The sequence below is a fragment of the Dipteris shenzhenensis genome, chromosome 15 (assembly GCF_047967505.1).
Source record: "Dipteris shenzhenensis isolate YYH24624 ecotype China chromosome 15, Dip_SZ_1.0, whole genome shotgun sequence".
In the NCBI taxonomy this organism is placed as follows: Eukaryota; Viridiplantae; Streptophyta; class Polypodiopsida; order Gleicheniales; family Dipteridaceae; genus Dipteris; species Dipteris shenzhenensis.
The window spans coordinates 7791677-7813078 of record NC_141610.1 but is presented as its reverse complement, the minus strand read 5'-3'; the positions used below and the strand labels follow the sequence as shown (position 1 = coordinate 7813078).

The window sequence follows — 21402 nt, the reverse complement described above, 5'->3', positions numbered from 1 at the left end:
ACTCTCTGGCAAAAAAAGGAACCATCCGGGCGCTGGATCATAACATGATCCATCTTGAGGTTAGGATCCTTACAGAGGACCCTAACTCTAGGTACCCCATCAGCCTTGGTTGCCTCTGCTGCAGTCAATGGCAACCCAGGGAGGGGTGGGATCTCAACAACTGCGCCAAAATGCTCCCCAATAATAGAAAGAAGTCGATGGTAAACCTGGGGAAGCCCGGGAAATCTGATGAAGAGCGAAAAGATTTCCTTATCTGCCTCCACTGGGTCGAAACCAATATGAAAGGCTTCAAAGAAGATCTTCCTGTGTCCCAGGTGTAAAAACTTAGCTTTGAGCACAGTGCTCGCAGCCTCTGGAGTGTCAAAAACAACCTGGAAAAAACCTCATCCCAGAAGACGAACATCTAACAATTGTGAAGTGAGGTCTGGGGGGAGAGCCGCAAGCATCCAATCTCTGGCTTGGGATCTGGAGGGGTGAGACCCGAAGATGCATGCTAGCAACGTGGTAGAGCATTCAATCTCTACATCCTTCTTGAGCTGCTGCAACTCGTCTTTAGAAAAGGTAATAGTTTTCATGGCCGGTGGAGGTGGAGTAGGATTGGCTGACGGAGTATCCATCGCCAATCGAAGTGAGGAGGCCAACTCTGACAATTTGGAGGCTCCTTCCGCTCCAAAAAATGCTGTGGGAGATAGGGGGTAGAAAACAGGGAAAGGAGGTGAGGAGGGAGCGGGGGAAGGAGCGAGGAGGGGAGGGGTAAAGGGGAGAGGCTGAGAGGCTGAAGGGGAGGGGGCAGGCTGAGAGGGAGGGAGGAGGCAGGCTAGGGAGAGGAGAGGAGAGGGAGAAGAAGGAGAGGCAGGAAGGGGGCGGGCTGAGGGGCAGGGGGTGGCGGGCTGAGAGGAGAGGGAGAGGAGGGAGAGGAGAAGGAGGAAGGGGGCTGCGGCAGGCTGAGAGGGAGAGGAGAGGGAGAGGAGGGGCAGGGAGGGGGCGGTGCAGGCTGAGAGGGAGAGGAGAGGGAGAGGAAGGGGCGGGCTGAGGGGCAGGGAGGGGGCGGAGGAGCAGGCAGGGAGGGGGCGGAGGAGCAGGCTGAGAGGAAGAGGAGAGGGAGCGGGGGCTGAAGGGAAGGGGGAGGAGAGGGAGAGGAGGGGGCGGGCTGAGGCAGGGAGGGGGCGGAGAGGCAGGGAGGGGGCGGAGGAGCAGGCAGGGAGGGGGCGGAGGAGCAGGCTGAGAGGGGGAGGAGAGGGAGCGGGCTGGAAGGGGGCGGGCTGAAGGGGAGGAGGAGAACGGAGGGAGGAGCTGAGGGAGAGGGAGGGGCTGAGGGCAAGGGAGAGAGGGAGGGACGGGCTGAGGTAGAGGGTGCAGCAAGGGAGCAGGGAGGAGCAGCAGCCAAAAACAAATGAGTTGTTATCCTTTCTTTTGAGACATTCTTGACTGCAATTTGCAAATTTCGAGCACAAAGCCAATGGCCCTCACTCTCATTCGCATGGGATAAACTAACCCCCAAGTTGCATGCGGAAGATTTAGGGGATCTGCAAATTAAGTCCCCCACATAGCGAGAAATGGGCTCCCCTCCCTCAGCTGCTTTTTCAAATTATCATCTAAATGGCTCTCCTTTGTTTGGAGTAGCGGCCAGATCATGGCCAGACCATGATCATATCCCAAACTTGATTTTGTTGGTCAAAACTTCATTTAATTTTAGTATTGGCTACCTAAGTTTTTAGAATTTTGAGCTATAATAGGTACTCCACATCAAAGGCAAATATTTATAATTTAAGCTTCAATTTTTGCACACTTAGCATTATTTACACAAAAGACATATGTGAAGGATATTTTTCATGTATCCAAGGCCAACTGACAGCAAGTCTAGGTTATAAGGAGCTCAAAGCCTTCTAAATAAAGAAGCATTTAATGTTTTAGAAATAATTTTTGTGACTATCCTCCCAAGTAGTACTGAGATTGTTCAAAAAACATTAGATCCTAAAGATACTAATAGTCCAGCAAGCTTCTTTGAAACTTCCGGTGTGCAGTGATAGAGGTCTCTTGCAATACCAATTCTAAGGGATCCTTGACTCATCTGAATCCCCTTAACCTTTCTTACTAGTCAATTAGAAAGAACAAGAACAGAAAAGAGAGGCTTATATTCACCTTAACAATGAATACAGTGTCCCATTCCAATCCCTTTGACTGCAAAAGAGACCATAATTTTAGTACCTATATAAACAGTTACCTGTTTCACAACTAAACTTTGCCACAATATTTACTTTTTACTTTTTTAAACGTATTGAGTGCTTACCTGATGCATTGTTGTGAGAGTCACAGAATTTTGATTATCTCTCCTACGCACCTTGAAGTTGTCCATCTCTCTTGCTGTCATATAATCTAAAAATTCTTTTAATTGATTCAAACATCCTGCTTCAATATTATTAAACACTTGATTAGGATTCGACCCCACTTTAGGGATGAAATTGTTACGTAAGAAATCAGACACATCATCGAATAGATACTCCAACACCTGCAATATTCACACCGATCATCAATTCATTGCCTGCTGCAAACAAATCAGAAAGGCAGTTTATTCAATGCCATGAAATGACAACACAAGTAGTGACAATCAAAATATACCTCATAGCCATATCAGACAAGTACCATACACAAAAAAAAATGCTAGAATATTTTTCCTCACTAATAGAACAACTCACACTCAGAAAATTCATGAAAAAAAACTTACTCCTATTTCAAGTACATCACGTAAAAATAGCAAAAATATATCAATCAAGAGAAAAAACGAATAACCCATACTCATATTCCCCCGTTGACATTGTATAGGAGTATTTTGTTACTTTTTTTAATAAAAGAATTGAGGAGAAGGCTTATGGAGAATTGGTGAGGAGACTTTCATGTGGCATTAAAAAAATTACCCCATGTATGGTAGATAGCTAAGGGATTTGGAGAAATGGCCATATTTGTAAAATTTTTAAAATATAACCTTCTTCCCTTTCCATGAGAAATCTTGGCATCATATCTTATGGCCAGGGACACACTTTTACCCACGGAGCTTGTACATCACCTTGGGTATCCTTTGGGGTGGAAAGTCTGTTCTCGTCAGCAAGTGGACTGGGTGCTTGACATGCTTAAGAAAAAATTGGAATACTAGAAGTTGGCCACCTGGTCACTACATGTCCGCTATCGCATAGTTCAATCGATTCTGGTTTAGTTTTACTTGCTTTTGATGATGTTTGCCAAGCAGGACATCTTCTGTTTTAAGTCTCATATTATGGAGCTTTTCTGGCAGCCACGCCATCGCTAGAAAGCTCTTCGGCTTCTTTCAGTGGAGAAGGCAAAAATGATGCTGCAGTCCATGGAGGGTGATCATAGATTTACGTGATGGGACATTTGGTTTCACACTTGTCTTCTACTGCCTTTGGTCATTGGCAACCCACCCAATGGGAGTTTATTTTGGGTCACATTGATGGCAAAGTCAAGGGATGCCCTTCAGTCACTCACATGCTTTCTGATTGAAAGCAAATTCTTCCCACCTTAAATGAAATGGCCAGGATACTCTAGCAAGAAATTCTGTGTGATGAGAGCCTTCATTGGTCGAAGGCATTCTTCCCTCCACTGGCTTTGCAGGAACCAAGTCGTTCTTATTTTCTCTGGGGCAAATGTGCTAGATGCTATGGTATGGTGCATTCCTTTCCTACAGTTGTCAGCCAATATGCTTTGGAATAGCATTACCGGCATCTATAGTTTTTATTTAGAGACACTCCATGACTTTAAGCTTGTACCTTGTCTTGAAATTGTTGACCTCCTCAAGGGCTGGGTTCTTCAATCGGCAGACCATATTTGCCATGCACTATCGTTAGCTGATCTCAAAAGCAATTATGTCTGCTCGCCCAGGCTTCATGGAGGTTTGAATATTCTTGATCTTCACACTCATTTGCTTGCCCGCAAGGCTATGTTTTTGCCCACCTTTCTGGAGCAGCAACAGCCATGGACCCTCATATTGTCTTGTTTACTCACCTCTCTGCGTATGGATGCTTTGTGCCATTGGGTTTCAGCTACTTCTGATGTCATATTTGGTCATTTTCTGGTCATATTCTGGGATGTCCGTTCTTTTCTCAACTGATTCAGGATTGGCAGCAGTTCTAGATTATCTCCACCGGTCTAGTTGACATCTAGATCCTAGTAACACACTCCGATTGCAGAGTCTTCACTGGAGTCAGATCTTTTCTATTCCTTTGGCTCAGTTGTTGCAGCCTGGAAGGGTGTATTTCTTACATTGATTGGGAGTTTCTACAGTTGCAGATGTTGTGGACGATCGGGGTTATACACTTTCCTTTCCATAGGCCAAGAGACAATATTGCTTCGGGCTGCATCACATACCTATCTAGTGTATTATTACCACCTGTCCCCCATCTATTTTCTGCTCTCCCCTTGCTAGATTAGAGGTTTGATCATTTCTTCTCATGGAGGATTGGCACTACCATAAGCAAGTTGTACTCTGTTGCACTGTGGTCCGAGTTGGGACTGTGTGGTCCGAGTTGGGACTGTGTGCTCTCAAGGATGATGCAAAGCAAGACCGAGAGGTGTAAGAGATGCAAAAGTATGCACCAAATTTTGTCATGGCTTCAATCTATTCTTAAGGGCTTCTACAAGGGAGCAAATAGGACAATTAGTTTACTAGGTCAATGTGGGCACTGGGCACACAACGGATTATAGAATCGTAATTGCCCTAGTTATAAGCATATTGGAGGTCCACATCACTTGATGTCACATGTTTCGCTTAGTTAGGGAGAGAGGGCCTTGCTTGTGGGTGTACCTACCTGTGTGTGTGTGTGTGTGTGTGTGGTGTGGTGTGAGAGCCCCGTACAGCTCCCCCGTTTGCTCCGTACACCTGTACGGCTGTCGTACAGGTACCGTACACCAGTACGGACAGCCCGTAGCGACCAAACTGCCTTTTCTGCAACTCTTTGCGTCATCCCGCTCCAATCTTGCGTGTGTGTCCGTCGATATCTTTTCCTTTCTCCATAACCTTACTTTGTGCATCCGTACGCTTCTGTACATCGCAAACAGCTTGTCTTCCGTCAACATCTTCCTCCCTGCGCCATCCTCGTCCGTACGCCTGTACGGTCATTGTACGGCGACCGTACGTCTGCCGTACGTTTCCGTACAGATCCAGCCCTACCGTATAAACTCAATCTTCCTGGGGGGTTTTCCTTACGCATTTCTTCCCTAGCTGGTCTTCTGCCAATTCCTACCTATTCCCTTTGCTCTCTCCTTACTAGTCACACAACTCCTCTTCTCTCTTGTGGGTTTCTTCTGATTTTCCTTTGGGACTGTTTTTTTGGCTTTCGCCACCTTCTTACAGGTACTTCATCCTCAAGCTCCTTTTCTTACCAAGTTATGGCAGAGTATTCATATGAAAAAACATTTCAAAAGGAGCGCTCGGCTCCCTGCAAGAAGCAAAAGCAGGTTGAGGGTCAGTATGACCAAATGCATGATACACTTGAGGCTCAACTAGTGTATGATGTAATGCATGAAGGATTTGCAGATACGAGAAAAGACTGGAAAGAATCGGTTCCCTCAGTTGGCCTCATGGTTGAGGTCGATGAAATTGTGGATCCAGTCAGAGAGTATGCCAAGAATGCAGTTATCTTATTCTTTCCAGGCCGGATGCCACCTGCTGCAGAGATAGGCAACTGGCTGACACGCACTTTGGCTGGCTCTTTTGTTCGTAAAGTACACTATGCTGCCAGGGGCTTTTTCGAGGTTATCATGGTGGATGAGATCCATAGACAAATGCTTTTGGAACATTCACCCCTTTTTTTTGGACAGCAAATGGTGCATGTCTTGCCATGGTCTCCCACAAGGGACTTTCAGGCTTTAATCAGACACAGATGCCCAGTCTGGGTTGAAGTCGTTGATTTCCCCCAATGCATGGCCTCACTTTTGCCCAAAATTGCAGCCTCTTTAGGTAAAGTGGTCTGCCCACCACGGCCAAATGGCAATTCAAACAGATTTTGCATTCTCTGGGATACTGATAATCCCACACCGGACTCTTATTCAGTCACGGTGAACAATGTGAACATGGGGAGTGCTTTTTATAAACTCAAATGGGGTTTATTTGCAGGGGCCTGTTTTGAATGCAAAAAGTTTGGACACATGGCTTCACAGTGTCCACTGAACCTACATAAAATGCCTCATGTCACCTTGCCGGTACACATGCCTACTAAAGATGCTCCTACTCCAGTTGCCAACAAAAATAAAAGCAGTAGACAGCATCCTGGAAGTCAGGAAAAAGGCAAAGATTCAGTAGTTACTAATATGAATCTCACTTCACATTCACCTCCTGCTACTCAATCCATGCCCAAAGGAAAGCAACTTTCAACTGATGGCTGGCAGAGCCCAAGAAAAGTTATCTCTGCTCGAAGAATTCCACCCCCCCGCACTTGGAATGGTGCATCTTCTAGCGGAAACACCCCAGAGATCAATACAGGAATTGGGATTACATGGGCTGCAGTAACAGCCAGCAGAACACTCTTCCCTGAAGAAGAGGTTGCTGCCTTGCTGTCTACTTCTCAGGCGACTACTTCTTCTCAGGGGCGAGGCCTCGACCCTGAGATAGAAATGCAAGGCTGACCTCATACTTTTTGCTGCTGTACATAGTTGTTACATCACTATAAATATCTGTATATATGACTGCTCACATCACATGTTTTACACTCAATGTCCAGGGTATATGTGACAGTAGGAAATGGAAATCTGTGTGGCTGTACATCAACAGATTTCAGCCTGACATAGTGGCATTACAAGAGCACAACCAACATATTTATGCAGGCAAGACAGGACACTTCTGTGGGTATGACATTTTCTATGCTGGGGAGCACTCTTTCTCAGGGGTTGTCCTTCTGATCAAACATGAGCTACAACCAGTCATTGCATTGAATGACAACAAAGGTAGATGGCTTGTTCTCCAATGCATTATTAGAGGAGAGGTGTTTGAATTTGCTTCAGTTTATGCACCTCAGTCATCTCGAGACAGAACTGTAATTTGGGATGCTATGCAACAATACCCGTGGAGATATCATGCCTACATATGTGGGGATTTCAATAATGCTCCACAACAGGGAGACAACACTTCCAGCCACGATCATATGTTATCTCCTGAAAGGCATGCATGGTCTCAACTACTTTTGCATTTAAATCTGGTTGACCTTTGGAAGGAATTGCAGCCTTTGTCACCGGGCTACACTTTTCAACATAATGCTCTTTCCGCTTATCAGGCAAGACTGGATCGCTGGTATAGTGTCGCTCCCCAACAAAATGGGGATCTCGCATACAAAATGTGGATTGACTATGCCTTTGTGCATTCAGACCATGCACCACTATGGCTGCGTTTATCTTTTCATAAGATGCCAGAAGATAGATTGCCACAAAGGCGACATCTAATCATCAACAATAGTTATTTGCAACATGTTGAATTCAAGGCAATGGTCACTGAAGCAGCTCATTGTCTTTCCTCTAGCAGCTATCTTCATGCTGATGATGCCTGGGCTTCTTTTATTTCTAAAATGCAAATGGTGATCAGAGCTTATGGCAAGTCTTACATGAGGACTCTGAGGGAAACCATTACTCAGGCCAAGTCTACTTGTCAAGACCTCACTGAACTCAGTCATCATCGTTCGTTGTCCATGCATGAGCAAACCACACTATGTCAGGCTAGACATTGTCTTAAATTAAATGATCACAGGAAACTGGCAAAATGGGAGACTAGAGCAAGACAAAGAGCCTTCACAGATAAAGGTTGCTCCTCCAAAGAATTTTTCAAAAGTTTGCATCAGAGGAGAATCAAAACAGAAATTTGCCGAGTGCTTATGCCCGATGGATCATGGACTACTTCCCGATCACAGCTTGCCTCTGTTTGTGTGCATCACTTCTCCCAGCAATTTGGCTCTGCAGCTCCGCCCTCGCAACAGGTTTTGCTTGCACGGAATTTACTGTTGCAAAATGTTTCTCCAATAATTTCCTCTACTCAAGCTTTGGAATTGGAGGAACCCTTTACTGAGAGCGAACTGTCAGATGCAATCAAATCATGTGGCAGATGGAAATCCCCCGGATGGGATGGTTTAACAGTCGAGTTTTTTCTAGCATACTGGCCTATTTTGAAGCATCCATTACTATATATGGTGAATGCTGCATGGCAACATCAGAAAATGCCAGACACATGGAAGAGAGGTCTTGTTAAACTCCTTCCTAAAAAACAAATTTGTGAGTCTTTGGCAGACTGGAGACCTATCACTCTTATGCCGGTAATTTACAAAGTCACTACCAAAATGATTGTTGCTCGGCTAAAGGGGTTTTTATATGATGGGTTGCATCCTGCACAATATGGCTTTGTCCCGCGTAGGCATATCACCGATAACATTGCCAATGCCTACATTGGCATTGAATATGCCAAATACACACAGCAGGATGTTTTGTTATTGCAAGTTGATATTGCCAAAGCTTTTGATACAGTTCAGTGGGATTTCATTTCATCGACTATGCAGGCTTTGGGTTTTGGCACAAAAATGCAGCAACTCATTAATTGGCTATATCAAGATAGTGAAGCTGCCTGTATACTTTCAGGAGATATTTCTCCATCCTGGACTCTTGCTTGCTCTGTCAGACAAGGATGCCCACTGAGTGCTTTACTTTTTGCCATAGCCACTCATCCACTGCTTCAATATCTGGATCACCTCTTAGACACTGACCAGCTGCACGGGTTGGAGATTCTTGGCAGTCGCAGCATGATTGCTCAAGCATATGCTGATGATTCTTTCTTTACTCCAAAAAATACTCGGGCTGATCTGTCCATGATTATGCATGCTCTTTCTACATATGGATTGGCTGCTGGCCTTCAGGTCAATTTTCAAAAATCAAAATTGCTGCCTTTACATGCACAGGACTGGCACAATCTTTTGTGGCCTGGGGAAATTGTCCCTGCTTCTCAATTTATTTGACACCTTGGTTATCCTCTAGGCTGGGGACTCACCCGTTCACAACAAACTGATTGGGTGTTAGTAAAGTTAAGGGCAAAACTTGAATATTGGAAGCTTGCAACTTGGCCATTACATGTTCGTCTGCGAATTACACAATCCATTTTGATAGCATACATACAATTTTATCTGCCTCTCACTATGTTCACTAAGGCAGATTTGGTTTCATTTATGTCAGCTATCATGGAAATTTTCTGGCGTTCAAAACATGGCAAGAAAAGTCTCAGATTACTCTCCATGCACCGTCTCTGTTCTCCAAAGATGCACGGGGGTCTGAACATTCTCAATATTCAAATGCATTTGCTTGCTCACAGGGGGAAGATGATGATGCAGTTTCTACAAGGAGATCAGCCTTGGGCTTTTATGATCCGCTCTCTCTTATTACATCTTCATACATCTGCTTTTGGGAATTGGCAGCCTACTCAGTGGGAATTTTTATTTGGCTCTATCCAAGGCAAGATCAGAGGATGCCCTTTTGTCTCCTCTTTGCTTCTTGATTGGAAACATATTCTATCCCACTTGGAATGGAAAGGAAGGGACTCACTCTCGGGCAACTCTTTGAGGGCAGAGAATCTCTTTTGGTCCAAAGTATTCCATCCACCTCTGGCCATACAAGAACCCCGACGTTCTTATTTTCTCTCCTTCAAAGGCATTTCATCTGTGGCGGATGTACTTCAGGATGATGGCACAATTCTATCTTTTTCTTTGGCTGCTCGCAAATATGGCTTGGGAGCTCATTATCGTCCTTTATGGCATAAAATTTCAGCAATGCTCCAACCGTACTTGCCGGTACCTCATTTAGAAATTCAGCATCGGCTTGAGGATTGGAGTTTACGCTCTCCTTCCTCATATGTCCGTCCTTTAAAGCTTTCACATACTACAGTGTCATCACTATATAAAGTGTTATTACCTCCACCTTGGATTTCCAACAGAGTAAATATTGTTTGGCATATGGATCGTCCAATGAAGTGGTGGAGGAAAAGGCTGCGTCTCCTTTGGCATTACAAAGTCCCTCTTCGACAACAGCTTTTCCTATGGCGAGTTCTCCTTGGCATTTTTCCATCTGGGCAGTTACTCGCACACAGACACATTGCTTCAGCTGTTTGTCACAGATGCTCGCACTCTACTGAATCAGTGCTCCATATCTTTTGGTCCTGTCCAAACACTTCTGATCTCATTGCTCTCATCAGACAGAGGCTTCGCCAACGCTTTCCTACTGTCACTTTTGGCAGATTTTTTTGGTTGTTTGGTTTTCATCCCCAGAGACAGGGTTTTGATTTATTTTTTGTATGGGTGCGATACTGGACCTTATGGACTTTATGGATGGATAGAAATCATAGAGTCTTTGGTGATCCACTATTTTCATCCTTTCTTTTTTTCAAACGATCTCTGCAACAATCATTCTACGATTGTTTTCAGACTCGTTTGATAGATCAGGATGTGTATACAGCTTATACTGAGATCTTTTGTTGAGTAGTAGCTACTTCGTTTTGAAGCAGCTATGAATGTAATTATTCCATAGAAATAAAAGATTTCTTCTCACAAAAAAAAAAGTGTGTGGTGTGGTGTGGTGGTAACCATATTCACATCACATATGTGTGTGTGTGTGTGTGTGTGTGTGTGTGTGTGTGCATACATACGTGTGTGTGAGAGAGAGGTGTCAGTGTGTGTGTGTGTGTGTGTGTGTGTAGTCTCAGAGAGATCCCGTGCTAGCCCTCGTGCTCCCACGATGCAGCTGCTTGTTTCTCCCTCAGTTTGACGCTCCAACATTTGCTGCAGCAGGCATCCGTCCTGGGAAGAAAATTATAATGGAAATCTTTGCATACTCCTTAACTGGATCAAATATATCATCCACTTCCACCATAATGCGAGTGGTGGAAAGTGAATCTTTCCAACCTTTGCGGGTGTAACCTCACAAACAAGCTAGCAGAGTCATGAAGGGAATCATGTGAATCCATTACTTGTTTTTGTTTCTTGTTGGAAACCAACTTGTCTTTGTGAAAGGTTTTCTCATAGGAATAATCCACCATTCAAGTTAAGCAAAAGGCTTGGAAGCATTAACGCTTTACAAGGAGGAAAGCATAGCAGGTACAAAACTGTACGGATTTTTTCTAGCTGTACGGACAAAAATCGTATGCATTTTTTACAGTACTTTTTTTTATAAATATTTTTAAAATGACAGCAAAACTGCACGGATTTTTCCAACTGTACTGACAAAAATGTACGGACTTTCTTGGCTGTATGAACAAAATCATATGGATTTTCGATAGTACGAAATGGAATGCCTTTTACAAGCTCAAGTGGGGGCTATTTGCAGGTGCTTGCTTTGAATGCAAGCAATTTGGGCAGATGGCTTCACAATGCACTTCCCGAGCTCCACGGATGCCAATGCAAGCAGAAATGGTTCAGCCTTTGAATAAGAATGCAAATGCCTCTTCTGTGGTAAAAAACAAAGGGATCAAACAGTTTTTCTTTGTTAAAGACAAAGGCAAAGCCCCGGCTGTCTCGAATGGTAATGCTTCTTTTCCTGTGCCTTTGTCCTCTCCACCTCAGGGGAAGGGGGAAAAATTTTGTATTGATGGATGACAAACTCCTCGCAAAGTGATCTCTCCCAGGCGACCTTTGCCTTCTTGGACTTGGAGTGGTGCATCCTCTCATGGGAAAACACTTGCTGAAAACTCTGGTATTGGCTTGACCTGGGCTGCTGTGATGACTGCAAATCGGACCTTGTTTCCTGAAGAAGAAGTTGCTACACTTTTGTCCTCTCCTCAGGCTGATGCTTCATTCCAAGGAAAAGGCCCGGACATTGAGGTGGAAACCAGTGCAAGCAGAAATGGTTCAACCTTTGAATAAGAATGCAAATGCCTCTTCTGTGGTAAAAAACAAAGGGGTCAAACAGAGTTTTTCTCTGTTAAAGACAAAGGCAAAGCCCTGGCTGTCTCAAATGGTAATGCTTCTTTTCCTGTACCTTTGTCCTCTCCACCTCGAGGGAAAGGGGAAAAAATTTGTACTGATGGATGATAAACTCCTCGCAAAGTGATCTCCCCCAAGCGACCTTTGCCTTCTTGGACTTGGAGTGGTGCATCCTCTCATGGAAAAACACCTGCTGAAAACTCTGGTGTTGGCTTGACCTGGGCTGCTGTGATGACTGCGAATCAGACCTTGTTTCCTAAAGAAGAAGTTGCTACACTTTTGTCCTCTCCTCAGGCTGATGCTTCATCATCCCAAGGCAGAGGCGCGAACATTGAGGTGAAAATGCAGACGTAGACAGCCCGTTAGTTGCTGTACATACCTGTCTCATAACTGTAAATATGCTTGATCATCTGAAGTGTGTTACTCTCAATGTACAGGAAATGTGTGATGGTCACAAATGGAAACGGGTTTGGATGTATATCAAGTAATTGCAACCTGATATAGTTACTTTGCAAGAGCATAATCAGCATATGTATGCTGGTTAGATAGGCCATTTTGCTGGTTATGACATCTTCTATGTTGGAGAGCACTCCTTTTCTGGTGTGGCTTTTTTGGTAAAGCACGACCTTCAACTTGTTGTGGCTCTCAATGATCACCATGGTAGATGGATTATTATTCAATGCCTTGTTCAAGGGGAAATTTTTGAATTTGCATCGATTTATGCCCCCCAATCTTCTCGTGATAGAGCTTTGATCTGGGCTGCCATGCATACTTATCCATGGCGACAACATGTCTTCATTTGTGGTGGCTTTAATAATGCCTCTCAATTGGGTGACAACACCTCAGGCCACACTCATATGTTGGCTTCTAAAACACAGGCATGGTCTGATTTTTTGCTTCAGTTGCGCCTGGTTGATCTCTGGAAGGAATTACATCCCATGCTTCCGAGCTATACCTTTCAGCATAATGCTCAATCTTCTTATCAGGCACGCTTGGACAGATGGTATCAGATTGATCCACAGCATTGTGATGCCTTTACTTGTCAAATTTGGGTTGATCATGCTTTCACACATTCGTATCATGCTCCTCTTTGGTAGAGGCTTTCCTTACATGAATTTCCCACTGACAGATTACCTTGCCGAAGGCTTTTGCTGATTAATAATAGTTATTTGGAGCATGTTGACTTTAAAGCCTTGGTCTCTGATGCTATTCAGCCTCTCTCTCGTCAGATACACATTGGTTTGGATTATGTCTGGAAGGCTTTTGTTGCACGGATGCAAGCACTTATTCAAGATTATGGCAAATCCTATATGCAAGCCACAAGGGAGACTGTAGCACATGCCTCAATAAGGGGTTGATTTTGCAGGTCAATAAGGGGCTGGGTGGGCCCTTTCTAGAAAAGGTGGGGCAAGCTAAACAGATTGACTGGCCAGCCAGCTCATGTCAGTCCTCATAAGTATGTCAGCAAGGATAGTAGGTTGGGTCCTATAAAGGCCCATTCGGATCTATTGGGAGATTGGCTTGGCTGGCAAGTTTTCCAACTCAACATGCTAGTGGGCTAAGATTGGGGACATGGCAGTGGCACAGGGCGAGCGGGGGGGAGGGGGGTTGGATCATCAAACCAATCAAGCCATAAACAACCCCTTAGCAAGGGTCACATAGCAGCAAAGGGAAATGGCCTATACGAGCAACACATAATCACACTTCGGTACAGATGTAGAAGTAGTGTCTATAGATGTTGGATAATTGAAAGAGTAATTATGTGAGAAAGCTCTCCTATTTTGGAGCAACATATACATGGTCCTGTGCTGAATATACCCTTCCAAATCTCTGTCTTTGCTTTGAGGTACACTCGCGAACATATCATCTTGATCAAAGCAACGTCTTAAACTCGGCGTGATTATCCTTGCTTCTTCATCAATACCAGGCTTTCCAAAAAAAACATTACCGACCCATTTAGAAAGTGTCCAGTCTAGTTTGACTACACTAACATATATGCATGACAAGCTGAGTGAAATTATTGAATCATAAGTCTTAATATCTATTGAACTTACCGATCGGGGGTCATCATCCTCATTGAGATATTTTCCTCCATCTTCAGCTAAAATTGCACGCTTTTGAAATGCTGAACACTGTACTACCACAAAATAAAGCAGGTTAAAGGCTGAAACAGTAGACTTTATACACTACAAAAATTCCAATTAGCCAAGTTTAGTAGAGTGATTATGCATCTTTAAAAGCAAAAATAGCAAAAACAGATAGAAATATTATGACATCAATATCCCACTTCATGGAAGGGCAAGAGGAAGGCTTCAAAAGTTACTATCCCTATTTTACAAATACACATCTTTGAATCCTCGGACACTCACATAAACATGTCTTCATAAAGGAAAGCAAGACTTGGAAAATAGGGTGCAATAGTGTGGGAAATTAATTTCAAATTGCTCACGATTTGTTGACTAGAGCGATTGGCCACACTCCAAAATACCATTTGCCTCTAAGCTAGGTGACAGCTTGGCATGGACTACCAAATCGCACCCTACCTACCTGTTTTGACACCATGCATTAGAGTTCGAAATAGTCTCGATGAATCCTCTTCCAAAAACATAGTTATGGATGGCTTTGATCTCTACTTTGGGGCAACTTTGTCGATGAGATACATAATTATGATAGCATGTGTGTGTGTGCGTGTGTGTGGCCCACAACCTGTTGTGGCTCTCAATGATTGCCATGGTAGATGGATTATTGTTCAATGCCTTGTTCAAGGGGAAATTTTTGAATTTGCATCGGTTTATGCCCCCCAGTCTTCTCGTGATAGAGCTTTGATCTGGACTGCCATGCATACTTATCCATGGCGACAACATGCCTTCATTTGTGGTGACTTTAATAATGCCCCTCAATCGGGTGACAACACCTCAGGCCACACTCATATGTTGGCTCCTGAAACACAGGCATGGTCTGATTTTTTGCTTCAGTTGCGCCTGGTTGATCTCTAGAAGAAACTACAGCCCATGCTTCTGGGTTATACCTTTCAACATAATGCTCAATCTTCTTATCGGGCACACTTGGACAGATGGTATTAGATTGATCCACAACATTGTGATGCCTTTACTTGTCAAATTTGGGTTGATCATGCTTTCACACATTCGGATCATGCTCCTCTTTGGTTGAGGCTTTCCTTATATGAATTTCCCACTGACCTTGCCGAAGGCTTTTACTGATTAATAATAGTTATCTGGAGCATGCTGACTTTAAAGCCTTGGTCTCTAATGCTATTCAACCTCTCTCTCGTCAGATACGCATTGGTTTGGATTATGCCTGGCAGGCTTTTGTTGCTCGGATGCAAGCAGTTATTCGAGATTATGGCAAATCCTATATGCAAGCCACAAGGGAGATTGTAGCACATGCCAAATTTACATGTCAGAGTTTGACTGAGCTTGCTCATCCTCGCCCTTTGTCTTCAGAGGAAAGCATGTTCTTATGTCAGGCTCAATTCTCTCTTCAATCTAATGATCGCAGAAAGCTTGCTAAATGGAAAACTCGATCCAAACAACGGGCATTTTTGGATAAAGGCTGCTCTTCCAAGCAATTTTTTAAGAGTTTACACTACAAAAGACAGGCGGCCAATATCTGTCGGATCCGGATGCCTGATGGTTCTTGGTCAACATCTCGTTCAGAGCTTGCTGATTTATGTGTGCAATACTTCTCCACTCATTTTGGGCATCAAGATACTCTTTCTCCTCGGGTCGTGTCTGCACGTCAGCTTCTTTTGCAGCATATTCATCCAATTTTGTCTGATGCTCAGGCTTTGGAACTTGAACATCCCTTCACTGAAAGGGAATTGTCTGATGCACTGAGACCTGTGGCAGATGGAAATCTCCAGGATGGGGATGGTCTCATTGTTGAATTTTTTCTTGCATTCTGGGATCTTCTTAAATTCACCTTGCTGCAAATGGTAAATACAGCATGGCAAAATCAGCAGATGCCTTTGTCATGGAAAAAGGGTCTTCTTAAGCTGATCCCAAAAAGGCAGCTATGTGATTCACTAGGTGATTGGAGGCCAATCACGCTCATGCCAGTCATTTACAAAATCATTGCCAAAATGGTGGTTGATCGGATTAAAGGTTATTTGCATGATGGGTTGCATCCCTCCCAATATGGCTTTGTTCCACGTCGCCATATCACAGATAACATTGCCAATGCTTATATTGGGATTGAATATGCCAAATACACGCAGCAGGATGTTCTACTCTGGCAGGTAGATATTGCAAAAGCCTTTGACACAGTTCAATGGGATTTCATCTCGCAAACTATGCGAGCTTTGGGGTTTGGACAAAAAATGCAGTAGGTTATTTACTGGCTTTACAGAGATAGCAATGCGGCTTGCATTATTTTTTGGGATATCTCTGATGAGTAGACTCTTCATTGTTCGGTCCGCCAGGGATGCCCTCTCAGTGCTTTACTGTATGCCATTGCTACTCATCCTATGCTACAATATATTGATCATCTTGTGGCTACAGGATCACTTCATGGCTTGGAATTGGATGCTAATCGCAACATGGTTGCTCAAAGCTTATGCTGATGATTCTTTCTTTACCCTGAAGAATACGCCCCATGATCTTGGTGCCTTGATGCAGGCCCTCTCTATTTATGGTTTGGCAACTGGTCTTCATGTTAATTTTCAGAAGTCTAAGCTGCTCCCTTTGCATTCCAAAGACTGACAAAGTCTATTATGGCCCGGGGATATCATTCCACCCACTCAGTTTGTTCGTCATCTTGGTTACCCTTTGGGGTGGGAACTCACTCGCCGACAATAAACTGATTGGGTTTTGGCTAAGCTTTGGAAAAAGCTAGAGTATTGGAAACTGGCAACCTAGCCTTTGCATGTTCGTCTTCGAATAGTGCAGTCCATCCTTGTGGCATATATATTCAATTTTACTTGCCATTGATCATGTTCACTAAGGCAGATCTTACATGTTTCATGTCTGCCTTTATGGAACTCTTCTGGCGATCCAAACATGGCAGGAAAAGTCTCAAGCTGCTTTCGATGCATCACATTTGTTCTCCCAAGATGCATGGTGGATTGAACAGGTGGATTGAACATCACGGATATTCATGTGCATATTCTTGCCCACAGGGGGAAAATGTTGCTGCAATTTCTGCAAGGTGATCAACCTTGGGCTCTTATGATTAGGACTCTGGTCACTCATATCAGTATTTTTGCGTTTGGTCGTTGGCAACTCGATCACTGGGATTTCTTTTTTGGCTGCACTGATGGCACTTTGCCTGGATGCCCTTTTGTCTCCCGCTTGCTTCTTGACTGGAAGCATGTTCTTTCTCATCTGGAATGGAATGGACGGAAATCTTTGCTTGGGAATTCTTTGAGAGCTGAAAGCATTCACTGGTCGAAAGTCTTTTAGCCTCCCTTGGCTTTACAAGAACCTCGACGTTCCTACTTTGTCTCGTTTAAAGACATCACCTCTGTTGCTGATGTTATAGATGATGCTGGTACTGTGCTCCCCTTTTCTCTAGCAGCCACTACATATGGATTGGGCTCTCATTATCGTCCTTTGTGGCGACAAATTACTTCTATGCTTTCGCCCTTTGTTCCGATTCCTCCTTTGGAACTCCACCACCGACTGGAAGATTGGACTTTGACTTCTCCAAGGTCCTCTTCTCGTCCTTTGAGGCTATCTCAGATTATTGTACTTGCATTGTATAAAATCCTTTTGCCTCAACCTTGGGTTTCAGAGAGAGGTGATTATGTTTGGCGAATGCATCGCCCAGCCAAGTGGTGGAGGAAAAGATTACAGCAACTTTGGGCCTATAAAGTACCGCTTCGACAACAGGTTTTCTTTTGGCGAGTTCTTTTGGGAGTGTTTCCATCTGGACAGCTATTAGCTCATCGACACATTGCTCCTACACTTTGCCATAGATGTTCTGCTTCTTCGGAGACTGTGCCTCACTTGTTTTAGCATTGTCCGTGCTCTCGTGAGTTTTTTGATCTACTTCGATAGCACTTGCGAGCGAGATTTCCATCTGTTCCATTTGGGAAGTTCTTATGGCTATTTGGGTTTCATCCATCCAAACCGAAGTTTCATCTTTTCTTTGTTTGGGTTCACTACTGGGCACTATGGACTTTATGGACATATAGGAATTGTAAAGTCTTTGGTGATCCTACTTTCTCTCTGTTTGGCTTTTTTAGGCGTTCTCTACATCAATCTTTCTTTGATTGCTTGCAGACCCGCTGCATAGATCATGAGGTCTTCTTGGCATATACTGAAATTTTCAGTTGATGTAATTGTAGCACCTTTTTTTGAGGTTGCTACTCATATAATATAATCAATCAAAGATTTCACCAAAAAAAGTGTGTGTGTGGCCCATGATCTTGGTGCCTTGATGCAAGCCCTCTCTGTTTATGGTTTGGCAGCTGGCCTTCATGTTAATTTTCAGAAGTCTAAGCTGCTCCCTTTGCATTTCAAAGACTGGCATAGTCTATTATGGCCCGGGGATATCATTCCACCCACTCAGTTTGTTCGTCATCTTGATTATCCTTTGGGGTGGGAACTCACTCGCCGACAACAAATTGATTGGGTTTTGGCTAAGCTTCAAAAAAAGCTTTCGTATAGGAAACTGGCACACCAAACCTCTTGCCAATAATTGAAAGAAGCCGATGATAAACTGAGGGGAGACCAGGGAACCTAATGAAAACATAAGCTCCTTGTTTGTCCTCTTCAACTAGGTCAAAGCCCAGTTGAAAGGGAAACAAAAAAATCCTCCTGTAGCCTAGAAGTAGAAACCCAGTCTGTAGCAAGTCTCTCGTGACGTCTGGGGAATCTAGGCACACCTGAAAGAAACCTCGTCCCAATAAACGAACATCCTTAAGGTGGGGAGCGAGTTCCTGGGGAAGCACCGCAAGCATCCTATCTCTAGCCTGTGAACTGGAGGGGTGTGAACCAAAGATACGTGCGAAGAGAGTCGTGGAACACTCATGCTCGAAGTCCTTTTGCAACTGCTGTAGCTCGTCTTTTAAAAATGTGACGATTCTCACGGCCGGTGTGTGCAGTAACGGATTGACTGAATGGGTGCCCATTCGTCAATCAAGGTGGGTAAGGTCCCGCTTTCCTGATGCCCAGGAGACCCCCAAAAAAACAGGGGTACACTTGAAGGGAGAGGGTGAGGGAAGGAGGGAGATAAGAGAGAGAGCAAGTCTAGGTTGAAGGAGGAGGGAGGTTGAAGGAGGGGGAGCTGGAAGGGGAAGAGGGAGGGCAACAAGGGAGGGGACAGCAGGAAAGGGGGAGAAGTGAAGAGGAGAGAGGGAGGGGAGGAGAGAAGAAGAGGGAGGGGAGGAGAGAAGGAGGGGGGAGAGGAGGAAAGGGAAGGGGGGGGGGAGGTGCGAGTAGCAGCGTAGAGGGGGGCGCGGGAGCAACAACCGGGGGGCAGCGCAAGCAGCAATGCCCAGGGGGACAGTGCAAGTAACAGCGGGTGCGGGTCAGCGCAGCAGCAACCGCAGGGGGGGTGGTAGTGGAGCAGCAACGGGAGGGTTAGCGCAGCAATAGCGGGAGGTAGCGCGGGGGGGAGGGGTAGCGCAGCAGCAGCGCGAAGGGGGCAAGAAGAGGGTTCGGAGAGGGGAAGAGAGGGGCAACAGTAAGGAAGGGAGTCAAGGAGGGAGGCAGGGGGAGTCGAGGGGAGGGCAACAGGAGGAGCGGGGAGCAGCAGCAATATTTCCAAAGACATGGAGCTTTGAGGTGGCTTTTCTTGTAATATAAACAATCATGGCTTTCACTTTTTTTAAATTAAAAAAAAAGGGGTGTGTGTGTGTGTGTGTGGTGGGAGCTCTCTAGTACCTGGTTTCTGGGTTTCAAAGCCAAACCGACATGATTTCTGTCTTTCCCGCTTTGAGGTGGCTTTTCTTGTAATATGAACAATCATAGCTTTCACTTTTTTTTATTAAAAAAAAAGGTGTGTGTGTGCTGGGTTGTCTTTTGATGAAAATGCAGTTCTTGACAAAGGTTGCTCGTCAAGGAATTTTTTAAGAGTCTGCATTACAAGAGACAGTGTGCAAATATGTGCAGAACCCGAATGCTTGATGGTGTTTGGACTTCCTCTAGGGCCCAACTTGCTACAACCTATGTGGATCATTTTTCCAAGCAATTTGGGGCAGTTGATCCTCCTCAACAAGTTCTTGATGCAAGACGTCAGTTATTACAGCATGTTTATCCTATTCTCTCTCCTCGGCAAGCTCTAGATTTGGATGATTCATTCACTGAAAGAGAATTATCGGATGCGGTAAAATCCTATGGTAGATGGAAATCTCCAAGATGGGATGGTCGTACAGTTGAATTTTTCATTGCATTCTGGGTTATCCTCAAGTCAACTTTGATGCGCATCATAAATTATGCATGGGAAAAGCAGTACATGCCAGACTGATTGAAAAAGGGCTGATCAAGCTTCTTCCTAAGAAGCAGATATGTGAGTCTCTGGCTGATTGGAGGCCTATTACCCTTATGCCTGTCATTTACAAGATCATCACTAAAATGGTGGTGAATTGGATTGAAGGGTATTTGCATGATGGCCTTCATCCTACGCAATATGGTTTTGTTCCTCATATGCACATCACTGATAATATTGCAAATGCCTATGTTGGAATAGAATATGCAAAATATACTCAGCAGGATGTTTTACTGCTGCAAGTTGATATTGGTAAAGCATTTGACACAGTTCAATGGGATTTTATTTCGAAACTATGAACGTATTGGGTTTTGGGCCAAAATTGCAGCACATTATTTATTTATTCGTTCTACAATGACAATAAAGCTGCTTGTATCCTATCTGGAGATGTTTCTGAAGAGTGGACCATGGCATGCTCTTTTATGGCTTGGGGAAATTGTTCCACGCAATCAAATGGTTCGGCATTTGGGTTATCCTTTGGGTTGGTCAGTTACACGTCGCCAACAAGCTGATTGGATTTTAGCCAAGCTATTAAAAAAGGGAGTGTACCCAGATGGTAGCGCGTAAGTGGGGGGTCTCGGTGTTGCAGAGGGAAAGGGTGAGAACATGGAAGATGTGGGGGTGAAAGAGGATGGGAGAGCATTTGGGAAGGAGAGGGACGGAGCTGAAGTCATGGATGAGTAGGCAGAAGGGAAGGAAGGAGGTGGTGGAAAAGGCAACACCGGTGTGGATGGAAAGGGAGATGAAACCATCGTGGCAGGTAAAGGCATGGCCGGAGCAAAAGTACCCCCCAATGGAATAGATGTAGAAGAAGGATTAGCTAGGAGCCCGGAGCTATGCATAACAGATGAGGTAGCAGCTTGTCCACAAGAGGTTGAGGCGGGAGCAGATGGAGTCACCACTCCGGTAGAAGAGGTGGTTGATGAAGACATCGTTGCAGGAAGAGGAGAGGGGCTTCCTTGACCTTGATGAGTCCCTGAGGAGCCCTCGTCCTTAGTACCCT

At 44.6% G+C, this 21402-nt stretch overlaps 1 protein-coding gene across 1 annotated transcript in view; it reads right to left on the bottom strand.

Moving 5' to 3' along the window:
* Positions 1–21402, bottom strand: part of SRS2 (P-loop containing nucleoside triphosphate hydrolases superfamily protein) — a 111790-nt gene that overhangs the window by 13159 nt on the left and 77229 nt on the right. The window contains exons 17-19 of the mRNA XM_087385702.1: positions 14003–14080; positions 2291–2509; positions 2143–2181 (exon numbers count right to left, since the gene is read on the bottom strand). Coding sequence (XP_087241828.1) covers positions 2143–2181; positions 2291–2509; positions 14003–14080 — 336 coding nt within the window. The remainder of the gene's footprint in view (positions 1–2142; positions 2182–2290; positions 2510–14002; positions 14081–21402) is intronic.